Source organism: Myodes glareolus, chromosome 7 (genome assembly GCF_982192425.1).
Source record: "Myodes glareolus chromosome 7, mMyoGla1.1, whole genome shotgun sequence".
NCBI lineage: Eukaryota > Metazoa > Chordata > Mammalia > Rodentia > Cricetidae > Myodes > Myodes glareolus.
The window spans coordinates 70,550,761-70,568,498 of NC_142032.1; the positions used below are offsets into that span (position 1 = coordinate 70,550,761).

A 17,738-nucleotide genomic window follows, 5' to 3' on the forward strand; every position below is an offset into this window, starting at 1 on the left:
GCATGTGATGCACTGACACACATACTCGTAAAACACCCATACAACTCAAGAAACTAAACAAAAAACCCAAACTGGAACTACTTAACAGTGTAAGTAGAAAGGGAAATACAACTTATATTAAAAAACAAGATTTTTATTTCAAGTCCATATGGTCTTTGTGAGGGGTGAGAGACTTTCTAGACATTTTAAAGGCTACTTCTAGCCATCAACAACGGCACAATAGCAGCCATCTCTTGTAGGTGCTCATCATGTATCCAGCTCTAAGCACATTATCTTTTTTCTTTTGAGACAGGGTTTCTCAGTATAACAGCCCTGGCTGTCCTGGAACTCAGTTTGGAGACCAGGCTTGTCTTGAACTCAGAGTTCTGCCTGCTTCTGTCTCTCCTGGCATGTGCCACCAATATCAGTAACTTACATCTTCTAGAGCCTCTAAAGAAGCAGCTGTCAATGTTTGCAGTTCAAGAAAGAAGAGACAGCTCAACTGAGTACACAACTTTGTATCCTTCGGAGACAAAGTTTTAAGCAAATGGTCTGGTTTTTAATTCGTTGCTCTTGAACTACCCCACACATTTACCAAGGCAGCAACTCCCTAAAAACCTGCTGAGAAGGCTTCCCAAGGCTAACAGGGAGAGGCGGGTTCCTTAGAAAACTAGAAAAGTCCATAGACTCTCAAGATTATCTTTCAAGAAAAGGCTACCCCGACTGTCCATTTCCCTGGCTTCCTTCTTCTCAAGTCATTCCAGTAAGTGCCTTGACAGGAGCCTTCTTAGTCACAGGACAGCAGTTAACACTGCTGACGATACTATCTGCAAAGCAGTCAACTCACTTTTGTCCAGGAATAAGGCCATCTGCTTCTCCAGCCCCTCTGGACCACCCCGTGTGGATTCATCTTCATATTTTAAGGGGATAGGAGTGCTGGGGTCAGCTGCTGGAAGGTCACTTTCTTTTTTGATGCTGCTATCTACAGATTTTAAACCCTTTAAAAAATAAAAACATACAAACACACACTTTTATTCCCTTCTTAAAAAGAAAACCATTTGTAATATATATTCCATTTACCAATAGTAAAAGAAAACCTAAATATGCAACGGAATTTCTATCTCAGAGACTTAGAACTACATGCAACCTGACAGGAGCAAACTGATGAAATTTTCACTTAGGTGAAGGAAATAAAACCAGAGCAGGGCATCATTCAGAACATTTAAACACCAACAAACATATAGACTGCTGATCAATGAGGAGCAAACCTAGACTTACCTCCAGCACATAGCTAAGGACAAGTCGACAGCGCTCTTCCGTGTCGTGGCAAACAGGAAATGCACAACTGGGCTTCAGAGACAAACATTGACAAGTTACCAGCATGTTACTATTACAGCAAACCAGTTGACTCTTATTTCCCCAAAATTATTCAAACTCTGCAGAGCAGGAACTTAGAAACATGCTTTGTATTCAGGTTGGTGACGTAGGTATCTGATGTGAATGTTATTGGTACTGTTTCAAATCATGTTCAACAAAAGACCTTCCAGCGTCCATGAGGACCAACACTTAAAATTCTAAAAAGACTTCTATTTGATAAAGTTCAAGAGTAGTAATGCTTTAGATAAACACACTCTAAAGTATTAGGTCAGCTTACTCCCATCAGCACAGAGAGCAGCACTGTCAGTAATGCCATCATCTGGTAGTAGGTTAACAGGTACCACCCATCAGCCAAGCCCTTTCTTTAACTGATCCGCTTAATTAAAGAACAGAATCAAGAAACAGCTTCCAACTACACTAAGTGACATTAAACACAAGGGCATTTCATCTGGCTAACTCCTGGGAGGCTTCAATCACCAGCGTTCACAGGAAACCCTACTCAGAAGACTGAGGGTTTTGTCAGAGGACAAGTGGGTAAATGGAGAATTAGGAACCCAGGAGCCCACACTCTGCTAGGTCATTCATCACAGGCCAGGAAAAGCTAAGCGCCATGTACCCATGAAGATGACTGAACTCTTTGTGTGCCTCACACATTGGTATAGAACATTTTCTGTAAAATCAGAGGATGTTATTACCTCATGCCACCCTTAAATCATCCAACTGTCCCGGCAGTCCATGACTCTGTGATAGTGCAGTTTCCCCAACACACAGAAGTGCACTTAACTACTGACTTAACTAGAGAGATATGGGGCTCAAGCTGAATGTGAACTGAGATTTAGACAGACAGGTAATGACTCATTTGTAAGCACAGATTACATGTCCTAGATGGAAGCTTACACTCTCGTGAAGAGAGGAAACACAGCAAAAGGATATCAGATATAGACAGGAAGTGAGAGTGATAATACACCATGATTTGGCTCGAGCAGTCAGGGAAGGTCTCCTGAAGGAGATAACATTATTTAGCCAAGACATAAGCCTAGAAAAAGGCAGCCATGGAAAAAAAAAAAAAAACACCAGAAAAAACATGTTCTAAGTAGAAGTGACAACATAGGATCTTGGGTGACTCTGATGCTTTTTATAGAAAAGAAAAGGGGGAGTGAAGAAAGCAGGTCAGAAATAATCAGGCAATGATTTAGGGTAAAAGAAAGCTATGTTTTCAAAAGTTTACTTGGATATACAGTTCCCATCTCAACGCTAAATTCAAAGCTTAAATAAAAAGATTACCTATAAACACGAGTATATTTCAGTTCAGTGAACATCCAGAGGTCTTATGGGCTGACCTGTACCTAAACATAGGGAGGTAGTATAGGCAAGTCCACTGTTGCCAACAGATGGACCGTAGGACAGTCAGTATTACTCACGCCAAGAGACAGACTTAAAGAGGATGGGTTGTTAAGGTCCACTTGGCCAACCACAGCAAAGACCACAGGAACAAGCACTTTCTTCTGTAACACATGGGTAATTCACCAGTCTTCTCTACATGGGGACCACAGTATGCCATTCCCTTCTCAATTCTATGCTCACTCAACAAGCTGTACTCACCAGCAACTCAAATGCTACACAGAAATGCCCTGGTAAAGAGAGGACAATGCTATGCACTGATCACAGGAAAGGAAAACCCCTACATAAAAAGTGAAATACAGTTGTGTGGTTAGCACATTTGCTCACCATGGCTTTACATAACGTGGGTCAGTTATCCTAGGTAATTTTATTCTCGTGCAGTTCCTAAAGTCAAGTTATAAAGTTATAATGCCATGTTTTGCAAGGCTAGCAACATAAATACAAATAAAGCATGCTTACTCTGATTTGATGAATTGACTTGTATTTTTCTGGTACTGACAGTTCTCCAACAGACTTAATTATAGCCACTGCCTTGTTATCATCTGCCGGGTCAGAACTGGTGCTGTAGGTGCCGTTTTCATCACTATCGGGCATCTCTTCTTCCTCTTCACTGTAGCTTTCATCAGAATTCTCATTTAAAGGGGAGTCTGAACTTTCTTCTTTTTTAGGCTCATCCAACTGGAAAAGCTCTGAAAGCATGTAGTTGGCTGAAGCAATAATCTTACAAATAAAGAAAGAAAGAAAGAAATAGATGTGAAGATTTAAGCTGCCTCACCACACTAAAAGTCTTAGGGGGAAGCCTAAAGATAAGTCGCATTCACCACAGGTACCACACAAAGGATAGTTCCCAATTCAAAGCTACAATATCCTAGTTGTGCTCTGTGAAACCCAGACGGACTGTTTCCTTCAAGAAATTTGTGTGCTCTGAGCTCTCCTACTCAACTGGAGACAAGCTTTCATCTGTAAAGCATCTTAAGTAGAACGCTAGCAAATTCCATCTCAACCCAAGTGAGAAACCAGAGTGTCTTTATAAGCTGTGACTGTTTAATCTTTGCTGGACAACTAACTGTTACCATATAATCTATGGCTATAAGGGAGAAACTCAAGATATGCAAAAGGGAAAATCTGAGTATGGAACGTGAGCCTCCCTTACTCTTAACAAATGATGACATCTCGTTTCTGTAGTAAATCCTTTTAAAGACCTAATTGTGAGAAAGCAGAGGAAAAATGCATACTCTACTAGGATTACGAGTGCTTATCACTGAACAGAGCTGTCCAAAAGGAATGTTAACAGGAGCCACACATGGAATTTTAAATCTTCCAGTAGTCAGTCGTATTGAAGATGTGAAATCTAATAAACAATTTAACACATTTAATTACATATCTACCAAATGTTCAAGACACAACTTTCTCTCTTAAACTTCAGTGTGCATTTTACACTGACAGATGCCTCAATTCAGATTAAGCACATCCATATTGTTCAGCTCCATGCAGTTAGAAGTACACAGTATAGAGAAGCAAGGTGACTAGGTTCCACCCCAACAATGCTCTATCAGAATGCCAATAATGGCTTACTCATCAGGCATGACAATCTTACTTGAGGATGTCTGCTTTTGTCCAACAACTTAACACAGTTGAGAAGCAATGTTCTAATAGTCCCATAGTGTTTTTTGTTTTGGTTTTTCTTCATCATCATGTTACAAGCAACCCTGAAAGAAAAGCATGTCAGCTTCACTATCCACTTAGCTTCTCCTGCAGGACTGAATGGAGGTTCATCCTGTTGAAGGATAACAGAATGACTGATACAAAGACACACCCAATGCTACATCTTGACCACCTGCCATAACTGAGCTTTCACAGCAAAGATGAGCATTATTTGGTATAATGTGCCTGTATGTATTTCTTTGCCCCATACGCGCCAAACCCCAAGCCGGCCCCATGCTAAGATGTATTTTTTTTTCCTACTAAGCAAACCTTTAAAAGTACTTAGAAGCCATGGCTTGGATAGTGAGACTACTCCTTATCTTAAACTTTAGTTTTCAGACAGGGTCTTGCTATGTAGCCCAGGTGGGCCTTGAACTGGTGATGCTTCTCCCTCAGCCTCCCCAGTGCCACAAGCTGTGCTGATGTGTCAGTTCTACAAGCACTCACTTGTATAAGAGGATGGCCACTGGCATTGTGAACGGGTTCTGGTACTTGTCTTCAGTTTCTTCACACAGAGTTGTGAGGTCATAGAGCTTCACAATATCACTGCCGCTAGCTGAAAAGGAAAACAATCCACCTCAAGTTACAGCCCTCACCCAAATCACTACCGTCCATTCAAGCACTAACTTACCTTTAAAGAGCCAGTAGGTATGGCCTTCTTTAGTACAATTAGATTTTAGAAATGACAAAATATTTTGTGCAATGTCTTTTATGACTTTAGTGGAAAAATTAGAGTTTTCCAAATTGGGGATTTCTTCTGTCTTTATCATTTCATATTTCTGTAAAGCACAAATCAAAGGCAGTTTAGAAAATCCTGAGGGAGTAGCTACTTACTATTAAAGACAAATATGTAAGTCTCAAGTAGAAACCTATGTAGCATATAATTTAAATCAGTGTTTTTCAATCTTTTCCTGTTTCAAATGGCAAAGAGAGCTGAGGACCTTTCTTTGCCCATAGGGAGAATTACTAGTGTCATTCTCTAAGAATGACTTCTGATCTATAGACTCAGGCAAGACACTGTCTCATTTCTTTTCTACCACAGCACAGACAGAACACTTCTCCACCTGATGTTTGCAGTAGCAAGATAAATGAAGGTGGACTTTATCTAGTAAACCTGAAAAAACAAAAAGAAACACATATTTCTGGCCCCTTTCTTTCTTCAGACACAAGCGTCTCCAGATGTTTCCCTGGGTCTGCAGATTTTTCCTGTGCAGAGATGAAGCACAGGGGGCAGAAGTGGCAAGAGGAGCAAAGGTTGTATGGATACTACTACTGCTATTTCTTGCACTGCTGGGAATAATGCTAAGGAACCTCACATCTTAGGCAAGTACTCCGCTATTCTGAACTAAAACCCAGTCAACTACTACTACCTTTAAAGTACCCCCATGTTTTTCCAGTTTGTGTTCTGTGCAGAGTGCCCTAACTATCTCTTAGCACATCTTCTGATATATATATACGTATATATATGTACGTATATATACATATACATATAAATATATATATGTATGTATTCCTAACGTCTGCGCCTCATTCTCTTACACTCATCTATAGTCCTCAATATGGTTATCTCCCCCTCCAGCACTTCACACTGAGCTATCCCCCTCAATTTCATGTGTATGGAGGAACTCCAATGTGTGGCTTTAATAGAGTTCTTGGTAAGAAAACTGATCAGCACCTATCCAGATCAAGTGTCAAATTTTCTCCAGTCCCAGCATCCCTAGCGAGTGCACCTTGAAAATATTGATTAGACATTCTATGATTTCCTCATTCTGAAACATCAATATCCCATGTCAGTGAACTGTACCGTTGTCCTAGACCTGAGAGTCCCTCTACTCTATCCCCATCACTAACACTTTCGCCCTTTCTCCCCTATGCCTGCTGTGAACACCTCACTACAGTTGTCACTGTCATTTTTGGTTTATGGCCTAGGCTACAAATTAGAATTGTGCACAAAGATTTTTTTGGGGGGGGGTGAGGGGTTTGGAGACAGGGTTTCACTGTAGCTTTGGTGCTTGTCCTGGAACTAGCTCTTGTAGACCAGGCTGGCCTTGAACTCAGAGATCTATCTGCCTCTGCCTCCCAAGTGCTGGGATTAAAGGCATGCGCCACCACCACCTGGCTTACAAAGCTTATTGAAAAGAAAGTTGGTCCTAGTCCTAGAGACACTTGTATCCAAACACATACAGCTGTTTAAAAATCCTTAGGAGACTTTGACATATAGCCCTGGTTGGACTACGATGATGGAAGGCACAGTATCCGCCAGATGCAATTATTACTGTGGCAATTCCTAAAATTTTGTATAAACCAAGCAGATGCTTACATAACAAAGAAATGTGTCCATTGTACACTCTTGAGTAAATCACTGTAGAGCGGTATTTATGATCTTCCCAAAAATTCCTTGTAATAACACTCCTGAAACATCTAAAATTCTGCTCTTACAACTTAACCATGAAAACACTGAAATTTCAGTTTATTCATACACAGGTATCTTCCTTGCCAAAGACACCTTAATATTCAGGGCCCTAAAAACTGTGGTGAAGTTCTTTCTGCACCAACCTCCATCTGAGAGATAGCAGAGTCACTCTGTGTCTTACCTGTACAATCCCATTTACGTGGAAGCACATCACAAGCTCTGGTACATTGCAGATCAAGTTGTCCAACCAATAGTCAATTCCAGTTAACACATTAATTGGTTTGTTGTTATCCCTGAAAACAGACATTTCTAATGTTATCTGGCTTAATTAAAACACCCCATAATCAATCATCATAGATGTGTTTTCCCATTTAAAAACCTTACTCTATCCTCCCTAGATGGAAACTGTCATACATATTCTTTCTGATCAGAAAACCCAGACACACATAGTTCAATAGGCACATTATGCCTAAAATCTTTCCAAAACCTTTGATTTTCTAACACACATGGCTGGGCTCTCAGTACAAATAGAAAGCAGTATGATGACATGGCTGTAAGCTCCTTGTGTGCCTCACACATCCCAAAGAAACTGACACATGGTAACACACAAGTCAGAACTGACACTGGCAAATGTGCATGGAGCATTAAGAAAATGTTCACAACTACTTAAGAGGAAGCTGGCTAACCACCTCAAGCAATTAAATCAACTCTTGTATTTTGACTGGTTGTAGACTCAAATGTAAGACTAGGCCAGTTCCTCAGATGTCTGGCCTGGACTTTCAATCAGAATCAGAATGAACAGTTGTTTAAGGGGCAGTCAGCATCTGCTGGCAGTGCTTCCAATTCCTATTCCAATTCCAATATAATTTCCATTGACAGGAGGAAAAAAATGAGAAAGAGGAGGCCAAGAGTCAGAGGAGAGCTTATCTAGAAAAAAGCAAAAGGGGCATAAGGTGGTTTACCTGAGACGTAAGCTAACTGCTGGATATCTGCCACCACCAAATATAGGCATGTTAGAACCAACCAGCATATGGATATCTTCAAAAGTCCACAGGATATTCCGGACGAAATCATTTTTAAGACCCTTTAATTTAAAATAGGAAAGATTATAATAACAAGAGATTCACAGTTTTCCCCCCATGATCCAAAGAAACACTAGGAAAGGAGAAGAGGCAAAGGAGACAAAGTCAGTTCCCAAGAGCTGTAAGACAGAGAGATGTTTACAAAGCAATTCTGAGGACCAAGTGGAGTTATTCCTTATCAGTTCCAACTGAGACTAGTTTCAAGTGATGGAGTGGACTGGGGACTAGTCATCTCAGTGGACACATGGAATGCATACCTGACTGTTCTCCCCGTCATTGAACAAAGTAGTAAGGTTTTGCTCTTTGGGTGCTGAGGCCACATGGCCCACTATGCATGAGGGCTCAAGAGGCTCCCTGCCCTGTGGAAAGTGCAAGATTAGGAGTGACTGTGCTGCCAACACTTCTTAAAGTTGACCTATGCTTAGAGTATCACCCACCAACCAGAACACAAACCCCAATCTACCTGTGTGAGTTAGCCAGTGCAATGAATGCACGGTGCTCATCACGCATGGGGTGTGGCTCTCTTTAGCTCTGATTTCCCACAGATGCTGCAAGCTAATCATATTCGTATCTTAAATGAGATGGATTAAAGATCTTTCAAGAACTCAGTTTTAATTTTTTGGTTTTTGCAAGTCTGATGTCTGATTACCACTTTCTGGCAGCCTAGCACATCTCTACTGAACTGAAACACCTAGCACCCCAGTCAGAGTTTAAAATGCTCTTCATACCAACAGTCTCCAGTTGAGCATGTCCTATGTAAGCTTCACAGAATCCTAAACCCTGAAGACCAAGAGAAAACTATCCCATTAGCGCGAAAAACCAGTTGCCTGCCATATACTTGCTGTTAAAAATTCATGTCTATTGAACATCATTCCTACCACTGTTCTAAAAAACAAATAAAAACAACAAAAAAACAGAACAAAATAAAAATATCAACCAAAGTTCAAATGTTCTAAATGGTATTACAACCTCCCTCTATATATAATCCGATGTTTTCCCATTTATTTAATTTATTGAAACTTTCTCTTTCTTTTTTTGAGACAGGACTCTCTGTAGCTCTGTCTGTCCTGAGGTCTGCGCCACTATAGCCAGCACTCTGCTCCCCAGAGTCTGGGAACACCTAGATATTGGGTAAACACAGCACATTATCCATTCTGCAGTCATTAGGCAGCTGTCACCAGGAAACACTACTTTAAACCTTTAATAGTGATGCTGTCTTCATCTGCTCAACTCACAAAACCGTCTTATTCTACTGAATTATGTGTAAGTCTACAGGGGTACGTATATGTGAGTGCAAGTCCCCTAGAGGACAGAGGAGGACAATGGCTCCCCTAGAGTTAGAGTTAAAATAGTTATGAGATGCCCAATTTGGGTGCTGGGAATGGAACTCAGATCCTCCATGAGAGCAGTGTGTATTTAATCTACCAAGCCATTATTTTAGCCACTGTAAAATAGTCTTAAAAAATCTTTTAGTTGCATATAGCCACATGTAATAAAACATGCAAAGTAATGAATACAGAATGATATGCCCCTCCTTCTTGATGCAACCACTAAGTACCTCCTTCCTTTTATATTTTCTCTTTGGGGGAAAAAAAACCCTTAAATTTATTTAGGTACTTTTATGGAAAGTCATCTCTACTTTAAAATCCCCACAACTAAGATCAAATTAGTTAGTTTTTTATAAAAATCAAGTTAAGTGTGTTAATTTTTTATAACTCTATAATGTGTAAAGACTGAATCAATCTGGTTGAATTATGCTCAGTGCATGAAAATGCACAGAAAGACAAAAAAACATTATTTACCAAGTTAAAAGCTCTACTTTTACTTCTTTGGGCTTTTTAGTGTATTTCCCTAAAAATAGAATGCCACAATTTAACATCTAGATAGTGTTATTTCATTCTATGGTACACTCAGTAAGTTAAAAATAAATAACTAGGGAGAGATGGCTCAGTGGTTTAGATTACTGACTGCTCTTCCAGATGACCCTAGTTCAATTCCCAGGATGAACATGGCAGTTCATAACTGCCAGTAACTCCAATTCCAGGGTATCCAACACCCTTTTATGGCCTCTATAGGTATCAGGCACACACATGGTGCTCAGATATAGAGGCAGGCAAACACTCATGCACATAAAAAACCTCAAAAAACGAGTAAGAAAATAAATAAGGAAGCACCAGCTCCCGTGGTGTAATGGTTAACATCCTGGACTCTGAAACCAGTGATCCAAGTTCGTATCTCGGTGGAACCTCAAGGAAGAGGCTCAAAATATAAACAGGCTGCCCATGCATGCTTCAGCATTGCCAGGGGATATGTTTCACATAAATAAATAAGAAAGCAAGGACATGAAAGGAGAACAACAGTCTATTCTTTCTTCCTTTCCAAAATCTTCACATAACATTAATGTGGGGCCAATGTCAGGAACCTCATTTTAGATAAAACAATTTAAATTATAGGCATACCTATTATTTAAACATGGCAGGTACTTATACATTTAGAGTTAAAAATACATTCAATAGTGCTCAATTTTTAAGATAAAATAATCAGCAGGCTACTTTAAAATATTACGGGTTACTTAATAACAATTATCGAACCATTCATGTTAACTCTCATAAATTCTATTGTGGGAAACTAAAAGTGTTTTTTTATGACATGAAATTGATATACTACTCCTCACCCTATTCACCACCTGTTATTTTATAAGGTTGTTTTCCTAAGTGACTTCAAAGAATCATCATTCAAGGACTAACAAACAAACCTGACTGGAAGCACTGGGATCTTCAGACACTGAAGAAGGCATTTCAAAGGGAGCAGGCCAGGAAGCCCCTTCAGACTCATGTGATTGATCAGAACTTGATGATTCTTGCTGTTCTGCAGGAGATGGGACAGGCTGAGCGGCTCCATCACCATTGATGCTGGTCAAATCAGAAACAGAGCAAAAAAAAAAGTCACCACATTTATGTTAACAGTCTACCCATTTGTATGAACTAGATTCTATAACCAAGTATACATCCTGCCTATAAGAAATACAATAAAATAAATGTTAACAAAACCACAGAAGCAAAACTTGAACTGCTAATTTTACCCTCTTCATACTTAGTAAATTTTAGGCCAGAATCTCATCTCCTTAAAATAAAAATAAACAGAGGTCAAGTACCTGTAGTATAAGAACTTGGAAAGAATAGCCTTCTGATACCAGTGCTCTTTGCTTTTCTTCTTCCTTTGCCACTTCTGATCGATTAGTCTTTGATAAAACTCTTTCAACCATGTCCAATCACCAGTCTGAATAACACGAGACAGTACTGAATAAATATGCACATATGTAATAGATGTGGAAGAGTGTTGAAGGCTCAGCACACAGTCAGTGGTGCTCCTAGGACCTCTAAGAAGGAGAGCTTAGTAGAAGGAAGTTAGATCACTGGAGGTGTGGCCTTGAAGAGGATACTGGGACCCTGGTCCCTTCTTTCTTTCTTTGCTTCTTAAGGGAAGCAGACTCTCACCCCAGACTCAAAACAATGGTGCTATGGTAGGGTGGAACCTCTGAACCCACAGGCAGGATAACCCTCATCTCTTCATGTTGATTGTCACCGTGACAAAACATGGACTAAAACTCAGCCACCACTCTTGTTTACAAGGAGATTGTCTTTAGTTACTAATTTCTGAATACTGTTGCATGAACATGTACCTATAAAACACTTCCATTTTCCTGCACCCAATTCACATCTCTCCTAAGCTCACATCTTTCTCCTCCAAGCCAAGTAGGGAAGAAATCCTTTCCTGTAGTACCTTCTTAGCTGCTTGAAGTAGCATCTACTTTTACACTTTATTCAAAATATCTATGTATTACTCAACAATTAAACTAAGGAACAATAGCACGCTCTCTCTCCTTTCTCTCTCTCTCTCTCTCTCTCTCTCTCTCTCTCTCTCTCTCTCTCTCACACACACACACACACACACACACACACACACACACACACACAAAACACTAGGTTCTTTTCTAAGGGAAAACTACCTCTACTGTCAATCTTATTAACTGTAACTTACTTTTCTTTATCAAAGCACTGAAGAAGCTAGGACGGGGGGGGGGGGCAGGGCTGTCACCCCAGCTACTAGGGAGGCTGAAGTAGGTGATTTGCAAGTTTAAGACTTGTGTGAACTACAAAATGAGTTGGAGCCAGCCTTGCTAATTAGCAAGACCCTGTCTGGGGAGAGGGGTGCTTGTGGCAAACACTATTCTAGCATGCATGAAACCCAAGGTTCAAAAAAAAAAACACCACCGTGTTTTATTCTTTTAAAAGCAGTATAAATTGGTAGAAACATCAACTACTTGTAACCAGTTCATGAAAAATTAAGTGTAAATATGGAAGCAGGCCCTGAGAAGCAAAAACTTTTTTCAACACCTAGGAGAAATCTGTTACCAATAGTCTGAGAAGCTGGAAATTGGTTAATATAACCAGTTATATTCATAGGAATAGCGCTCTTTAACATTGTTTGCATTTTTGACAGCCATGTTTCCTTCCAGAGTATGCCTACAACACACTTTAAAAGATTCCTCAAAATTTTAATTAGTTCCTTTAATTTCACAGATTTAACAACTACTTTTTTTTTTTTTTAATTGATGCCATCCTTTTTCTCGTCTTTTTTCCTGGTTTTAAAAATGAATAAAAGAGGGGGCTGGTGAGATAGCTCAATGGTTAAGAGCACAGACTAATCTTCCAGAAGACCTAGAAAGGATTACCAGCACCCACACGATGGCTCACAAACATCTGTCCTCTAGTTACAGAGGATCAGACACCTTCTGGCCTCCCTGAGTACCAAGCATGCATGTGAATCACAGATGTGCACATGCACCTTAAAAAAATAAAAAATTAAAAAAAAATTCTTCTCTGTTCTTTTCTTTCCCTCCCTCCTTTCTTTTTGAAAGACAGGATCTCCCTAGCCCCAGCTGTCTTGGAATTCTACACAGGCCAGGCTGGCCTTGAACTCAGAGATCCCTACCTGCCTCTGCATCCTCAGCCCTAGGGTTAAAGGCATGTGCCATCATCACCCGGTACTGTTTTTAAATCTTTAATGAAACCTTTTATTTTTATATTGCTGAATTTATAGTTATAATTACAATTTAGCAATTTTTTAAAAAAATGTGTATGTATGAGTATGTACATGAGTGTTTGATATGCATGCATGCAGTTCTGTTACAGAGACCAAATGAGGTTATCAGGTGTCCTGCTTTATCATTATCTGCCTTATTCTTCACTGTACCCCAAGCTTGTTTTTTGTCATTCTCCACCCCATCACTGCCCAGCGAGCAAGCCCCAGCAATTCCATCTCCAATTTCCCACAGATTAATGGGGGGTTACAGAACTGCATTACTATGTTCATCATTTTATACAAATTCTGGGACTTTGACTCAGCAAGTGCTTGTAGCCCTACTCTGGCATCTCTTTAAAACAGAGTCATACTTTCAGTGCTCCTGAGCTATAAAGAGAAATGATTCTCTAAATGATTTTTGCATAAATTAATTACCTGAGATGACCTCATGAAGAGTTCTTGAATATCCAGCTCATCTAATAAGAGGGTCCTTCCTATGCGATGGACAGCCATGCTTACATGGGACTTGCTGTAGGGAATCTTCAAGAGCTTTTTTATGTTCTTAAAAAAAAGTTTAGAAAGGCTCTTTTAGTATGACCCAGAATCTTTTGGATTGTTAAATTCATTTAACTCGAAGCTTAGTAAGTCTTATTTCTTCAAGGTTACATAAACTAGACTTGACAAAAGAACTACGATATGGAAGACAGATCTTTATAAACTCTTGAGTTACACTATCAATGTAAGTGACAGCCCAACACTTTACTTTTACAACAGAATTCCTTTTAATAAGAGTAAGTGGAGGCATGTGGTCACACTGTTGTACCGACCAACAGAAAAAGAGTTACTAATCAAAGATCAATGGCTACTAGAATATCATTTTTTAATTCTTAACTGGTAGGATATGAAGAATAACTCCAAACATAGTATGTTTCAATTATTACTATTAAAATTACAACCAACAGTACTGATATTTTTATCACTGTCACTGTTTTTGGAATTCTGTCTTCTTAAAAAGGAGATAAAAAGTTAGTATTTTAAAAACAAACATAGGTATTAATAACCAGTTAACTTTGCTTATTGAATTGTAGATAGCAAGTCTGTAAAACAAAACATGGTATAATGCCCCCACCCCATGCCACCTAACATCGCATATCCCCAAAGTTACACTTGATAACAACACTCACTTCTGAGTCAGAGACCACATCCACATCATTTCCCACTGAGTCAATGAAGTCATAGGCCATCCCGAAACTATGGAAGGAAGGGTCACAGGTTGAAAGCCGAACAGAGTATCAAGTTGCACTGCTTCTGGAACACACACAGCTACATGGAAATCAAGATGCCTAGTACTTCCTTCTCAGATGTACATAAAATAAGGCACACCTTAAAAATACACTCACTTCATAAAACAGTAAGAACTATGAAAAGCAATTAATATTATCATAAACCCCAAAACTCCAATGTAAAATAGTTCAAGATTTTATTCTTTTTTACATGTGGAGAAGAAAAACAAAGAAATATATATTATGATTTTGTGCTTCTAGGAGTATATAATACCAATAAAAGGAAAAACTGTACCTAATATCAATTCAATCATAAAGAGAAAATGAAAAACTGGTGAGCACCCAACTCATTCCAAGTCACCACACGAGGGTCATGTATGTTATTTACAAGCTTGAAAAGCAGCTGATGTCACCATCCCCCATTAGTAAGTGACAGAGTCAGGACATTTAGTGCACATGTTTATATGATCTTCCATCTAGTCTAGGTAAGTAAGTTAACCATGATTCCTCATGTGCAAATAGTGTCTATCTTAAAAGATGGTTGTAAAAGATACAAGTGAAAAACAATCCAGCATAGTATTTAAATAGTCAACATAACTAAATCAGCTCACCACATTTAATATAATTAAGTAATTTTCAAAATAACAGAAATATATGGTTTTTTTCAGACTTTTTATCGGATCAAAAAGGCTACAAATAAATAACTTGTGAACACAGCTTTTACCCTATGAGGCATCAGGATAATTTCTAAACTACTAGCTCATAGGGTATTAATATTTGTGGTTCTTGCTATGTAAATTCTATGAAATATTTTTAAGTCAAATAATTCAGGGGAAGAATAGAACACACATCAAATGGCCTATAAGAATGTGGACACTAGCTAAGGCCAAAGGATACTTTCAGCTTTAAATACATCAGTAGAATTTCCTGAGTGGGTCAAGGGTGTAGGGTACCTAGCATGTGGAGTTTTTAACCTCAGGCTTTCTCAAATGCTGTATCACCATTTAATAAAAACTCCAAACGGCAAGCTAAGCAGTGGCTGAGTTCTTGCTCCTCACCTACCACCCTATTTGCATATGTTCAAGGCATATACAAATGGCTAAGACAGCTTATCAGTAATCAACATGCACCTTTGTTAAACCCTGCAGACTTGAAGAAAGCATATAACTGCTATCTTCCTATTGTAACATGGATTTGAATGACAGCTATAACTTTTTATTAAAAATATATGAGCGAAGGGAGGTGAGCTGAGAAAAATGTATAGCTCAATAAAATCAATAAAAAAAATTTTAAAAATATAAAAAAATCTGAGCAAGTTAATGTGCATCTCCAATTGAACTGGAAAGCAGCTTTAAGTAGGGGTTGAAAGGAAGGGAAAGAAACGACAACAATTAAAATTTACCTCGAAAATGGCTTGCTTTTCTTACTGTTGCCAAGAATGGTAGTTCCTGCTGGCCCGAGTTTGGCACTCTCTCGTAACCAGTTGGCAGGTGGGAGTTTCAAGTCTGTTTTTTCTTCGAGGCGTGCAAATGCTGTTCGAGGAGGGGCAGAAGAATATTTCACCACAGCTCGGCTTTTCACTTCATTGCCTCCAAGAAATAAAGCTGATCCCTAATTAACATATGGAACGGAGCTTTAATGAATACTGCTAGGAATGACAATCGCACCTTCATAAAAATAGAGCAAGAACCCACCAAAGCAGGCTTCACGAGGAGCCTATGCTGCCTGTCAGCTGCGGCACTTAATAAACTCAAGCTTAAACTACGCTTACCTAGCTGTTTTCCATCAAACTTAAAAAGGATCCATTAAGAAGGCCAACCAGACGGCTTTTGAAAATACTGGGCATAGCAGCTGCACCGCACTGTGGAGGCAGACACAGAAGGGTCACTATGAGGTCTAAAGCCAGCCCCACCGGTCTGTACAAGCAGTTCGACACCAGCCATGACTACCCAGTACGTTGAGTCACATAAAATGTAGCATCAGAAACCAAGTGCGCTCAGCTGGGTCCTGCTGACTGCCCGCAAAATGAGCAAGACCTTCGTTCGGCTTTAATAGAATAGTTTAATTTAGCATACATCAATTACAAAGTCATCTGTGGGAAGATACTGGGTCGTGTCTGTTTTATTAAACATGCGGCGACTGCTTCGTAAGCTCGCCCTGACATTAATTTCAAAGCAACTCCACAGTCTTCGCTGCATGCCCACGTCTGGATTCACTAATCGAGAGCCGCCCCTTTAGGCTTGACAAATACTTTATGCCTTTTAAGAATCAGTTAAGATATCGGGGAGGCCCTCCCTGGCACTGTCCCTCTTCCCCCGTTCGGAGGGAACCAGTCCTAGCCATCAATGACCCCCGAGTGGGGGACCAGGTGTGTTTTGCATTGGATGCCTTGCAAGCAAACACCTGCACACCCGACGACAGGCACACCCGGTGACTCCTTCCGTACTAGAGGTGTCAAGGAGGCGTGGAAGAAAGCTCCAGAAGCTCCACGATTTCCCTTCCAGGCCCGGCGTGTCCTGGCAGGTCGTGCCCCGCCGAAGACTCACCTGTGCAGAAGGTTCCTCGGACTCCGCCTGGGACAGGAGGCTAAGCCCTCCTCGGGTAGCCGCCCCGGGAGGCGAAGCCTCGGCTCCTGCTTCCTTGGGGTCCCCCATCATTTCCGTCCCGGGGGAGACAACCAGACGCGCGAGCCCCGGAGTCGGCTACAGGAACGCGGGCCCAGAGACGCAGGAGAAGCGCAGAGCGAGAGACTCAGACGTTCAGCAGTTCGCACTTCCGGCGACTGACAGGAAAGGCTCGAGGTGACGCGATTAAATCTCGCGAGATTTACCCCAAAGGTCCAGCCAAGCCCCCCGGCTCTAGCTCCTCCTCCGCGGCGGGTCCGGAGCCGCAATGCGCCGGCGCCTGTCACCACACTCGGGCGGCCTCTTCTCGCGATATCCGACGCCCAGGCTCCTCCCCCCTCGCTTGCACTGGCCTTTGTTGGCAAACAGTTACTAGGATTTGAGTCAAAGTCGCGGTGGTTGGGGAGCGATGTTCTGCTCAGGGGTTCGCGTGATCAAAGCCAAATCGTCAGGTCTCAGCCGATCCGCGCTCTCAGGGCTTCTCCGAGTTCCACACGCTCAGGGACCACCTGTGGGTCTCAGCACCTTCAGATCGGAGGGTCTGGAGGTCCAAGACCCCGCGTTTCTCCCTGAGGCCGTTCCAGTGCTCTGAACAGCAAGGAGAGGAAAGTCATCAGCCTGTTTCATAGTTTTCTAGGCAGCGTCCCTTGCAGCCCCGGCTGGTCTCGAACTCGCTGTGTAGCCACGAGTGACCTTGAACTTCGTGTAGGCTAGGCAAGCACTCTGAGCTACATTTCCAACTCTGCACCTAATATCAGACAAACTCTGCCACATTCCCCATAAAATATAG

At 40.8% G+C, this 17,738-nt stretch overlaps 1 protein-coding gene across 2 annotated transcripts in view; it reads right to left on the bottom strand.

The window, feature by feature from the left end:
• Nucleotides 1–17,116, bottom strand: part of Edrf1 (erythroid differentiation regulatory factor 1) — a 35,504-nt gene extending 18,388 nt beyond the window's left edge. Inside the window, exons 1-15 of one of the 2 annotated variants that reach the window (XM_048455225.3) lie at nt 16,871–17,116; nt 15,727–15,935; nt 14,226–14,292; nt 13,477–13,602; nt 11,111–11,235; nt 10,712–10,868; nt 8,214–8,315; nt 7,837–7,958; nt 7,056–7,167; nt 5,093–5,240; nt 4,909–5,017; nt 4,355–4,466; nt 3,217–3,477; nt 1,258–1,329; nt 827–977 (exon numbers count right to left, since the gene is read on the bottom strand). In XM_048455225.3, coding sequence (XP_048311182.1) covers nt 827–977; nt 1,258–1,329; nt 3,217–3,477; nt 4,355–4,466; nt 4,909–5,017; nt 5,093–5,240; nt 7,056–7,167; nt 7,837–7,958; nt 8,214–8,315; nt 10,712–10,868; nt 11,111–11,235; nt 13,477–13,602; nt 14,226–14,292; nt 15,727–15,935; nt 16,871–16,981 — 1,984 coding nt within the window. In that variant the 5' untranslated portion in view covers nt 16,982–17,116. The remainder of the gene's footprint in view (nt 1–826; nt 978–1,257; nt 1,330–3,216; nt 3,478–4,354; nt 4,467–4,908; nt 5,018–5,092; nt 5,241–7,055; nt 7,168–7,836; nt 7,959–8,213; nt 8,316–10,711; nt 10,869–11,110; nt 11,236–13,476; nt 13,603–14,225; nt 14,293–15,726; nt 15,936–16,870) is intronic. The other variant, XM_048455226.3, reaches the window with a different exon arrangement.
• Between the last annotated feature and the right edge of the window lie 622 nt (nt 17,117–17,738).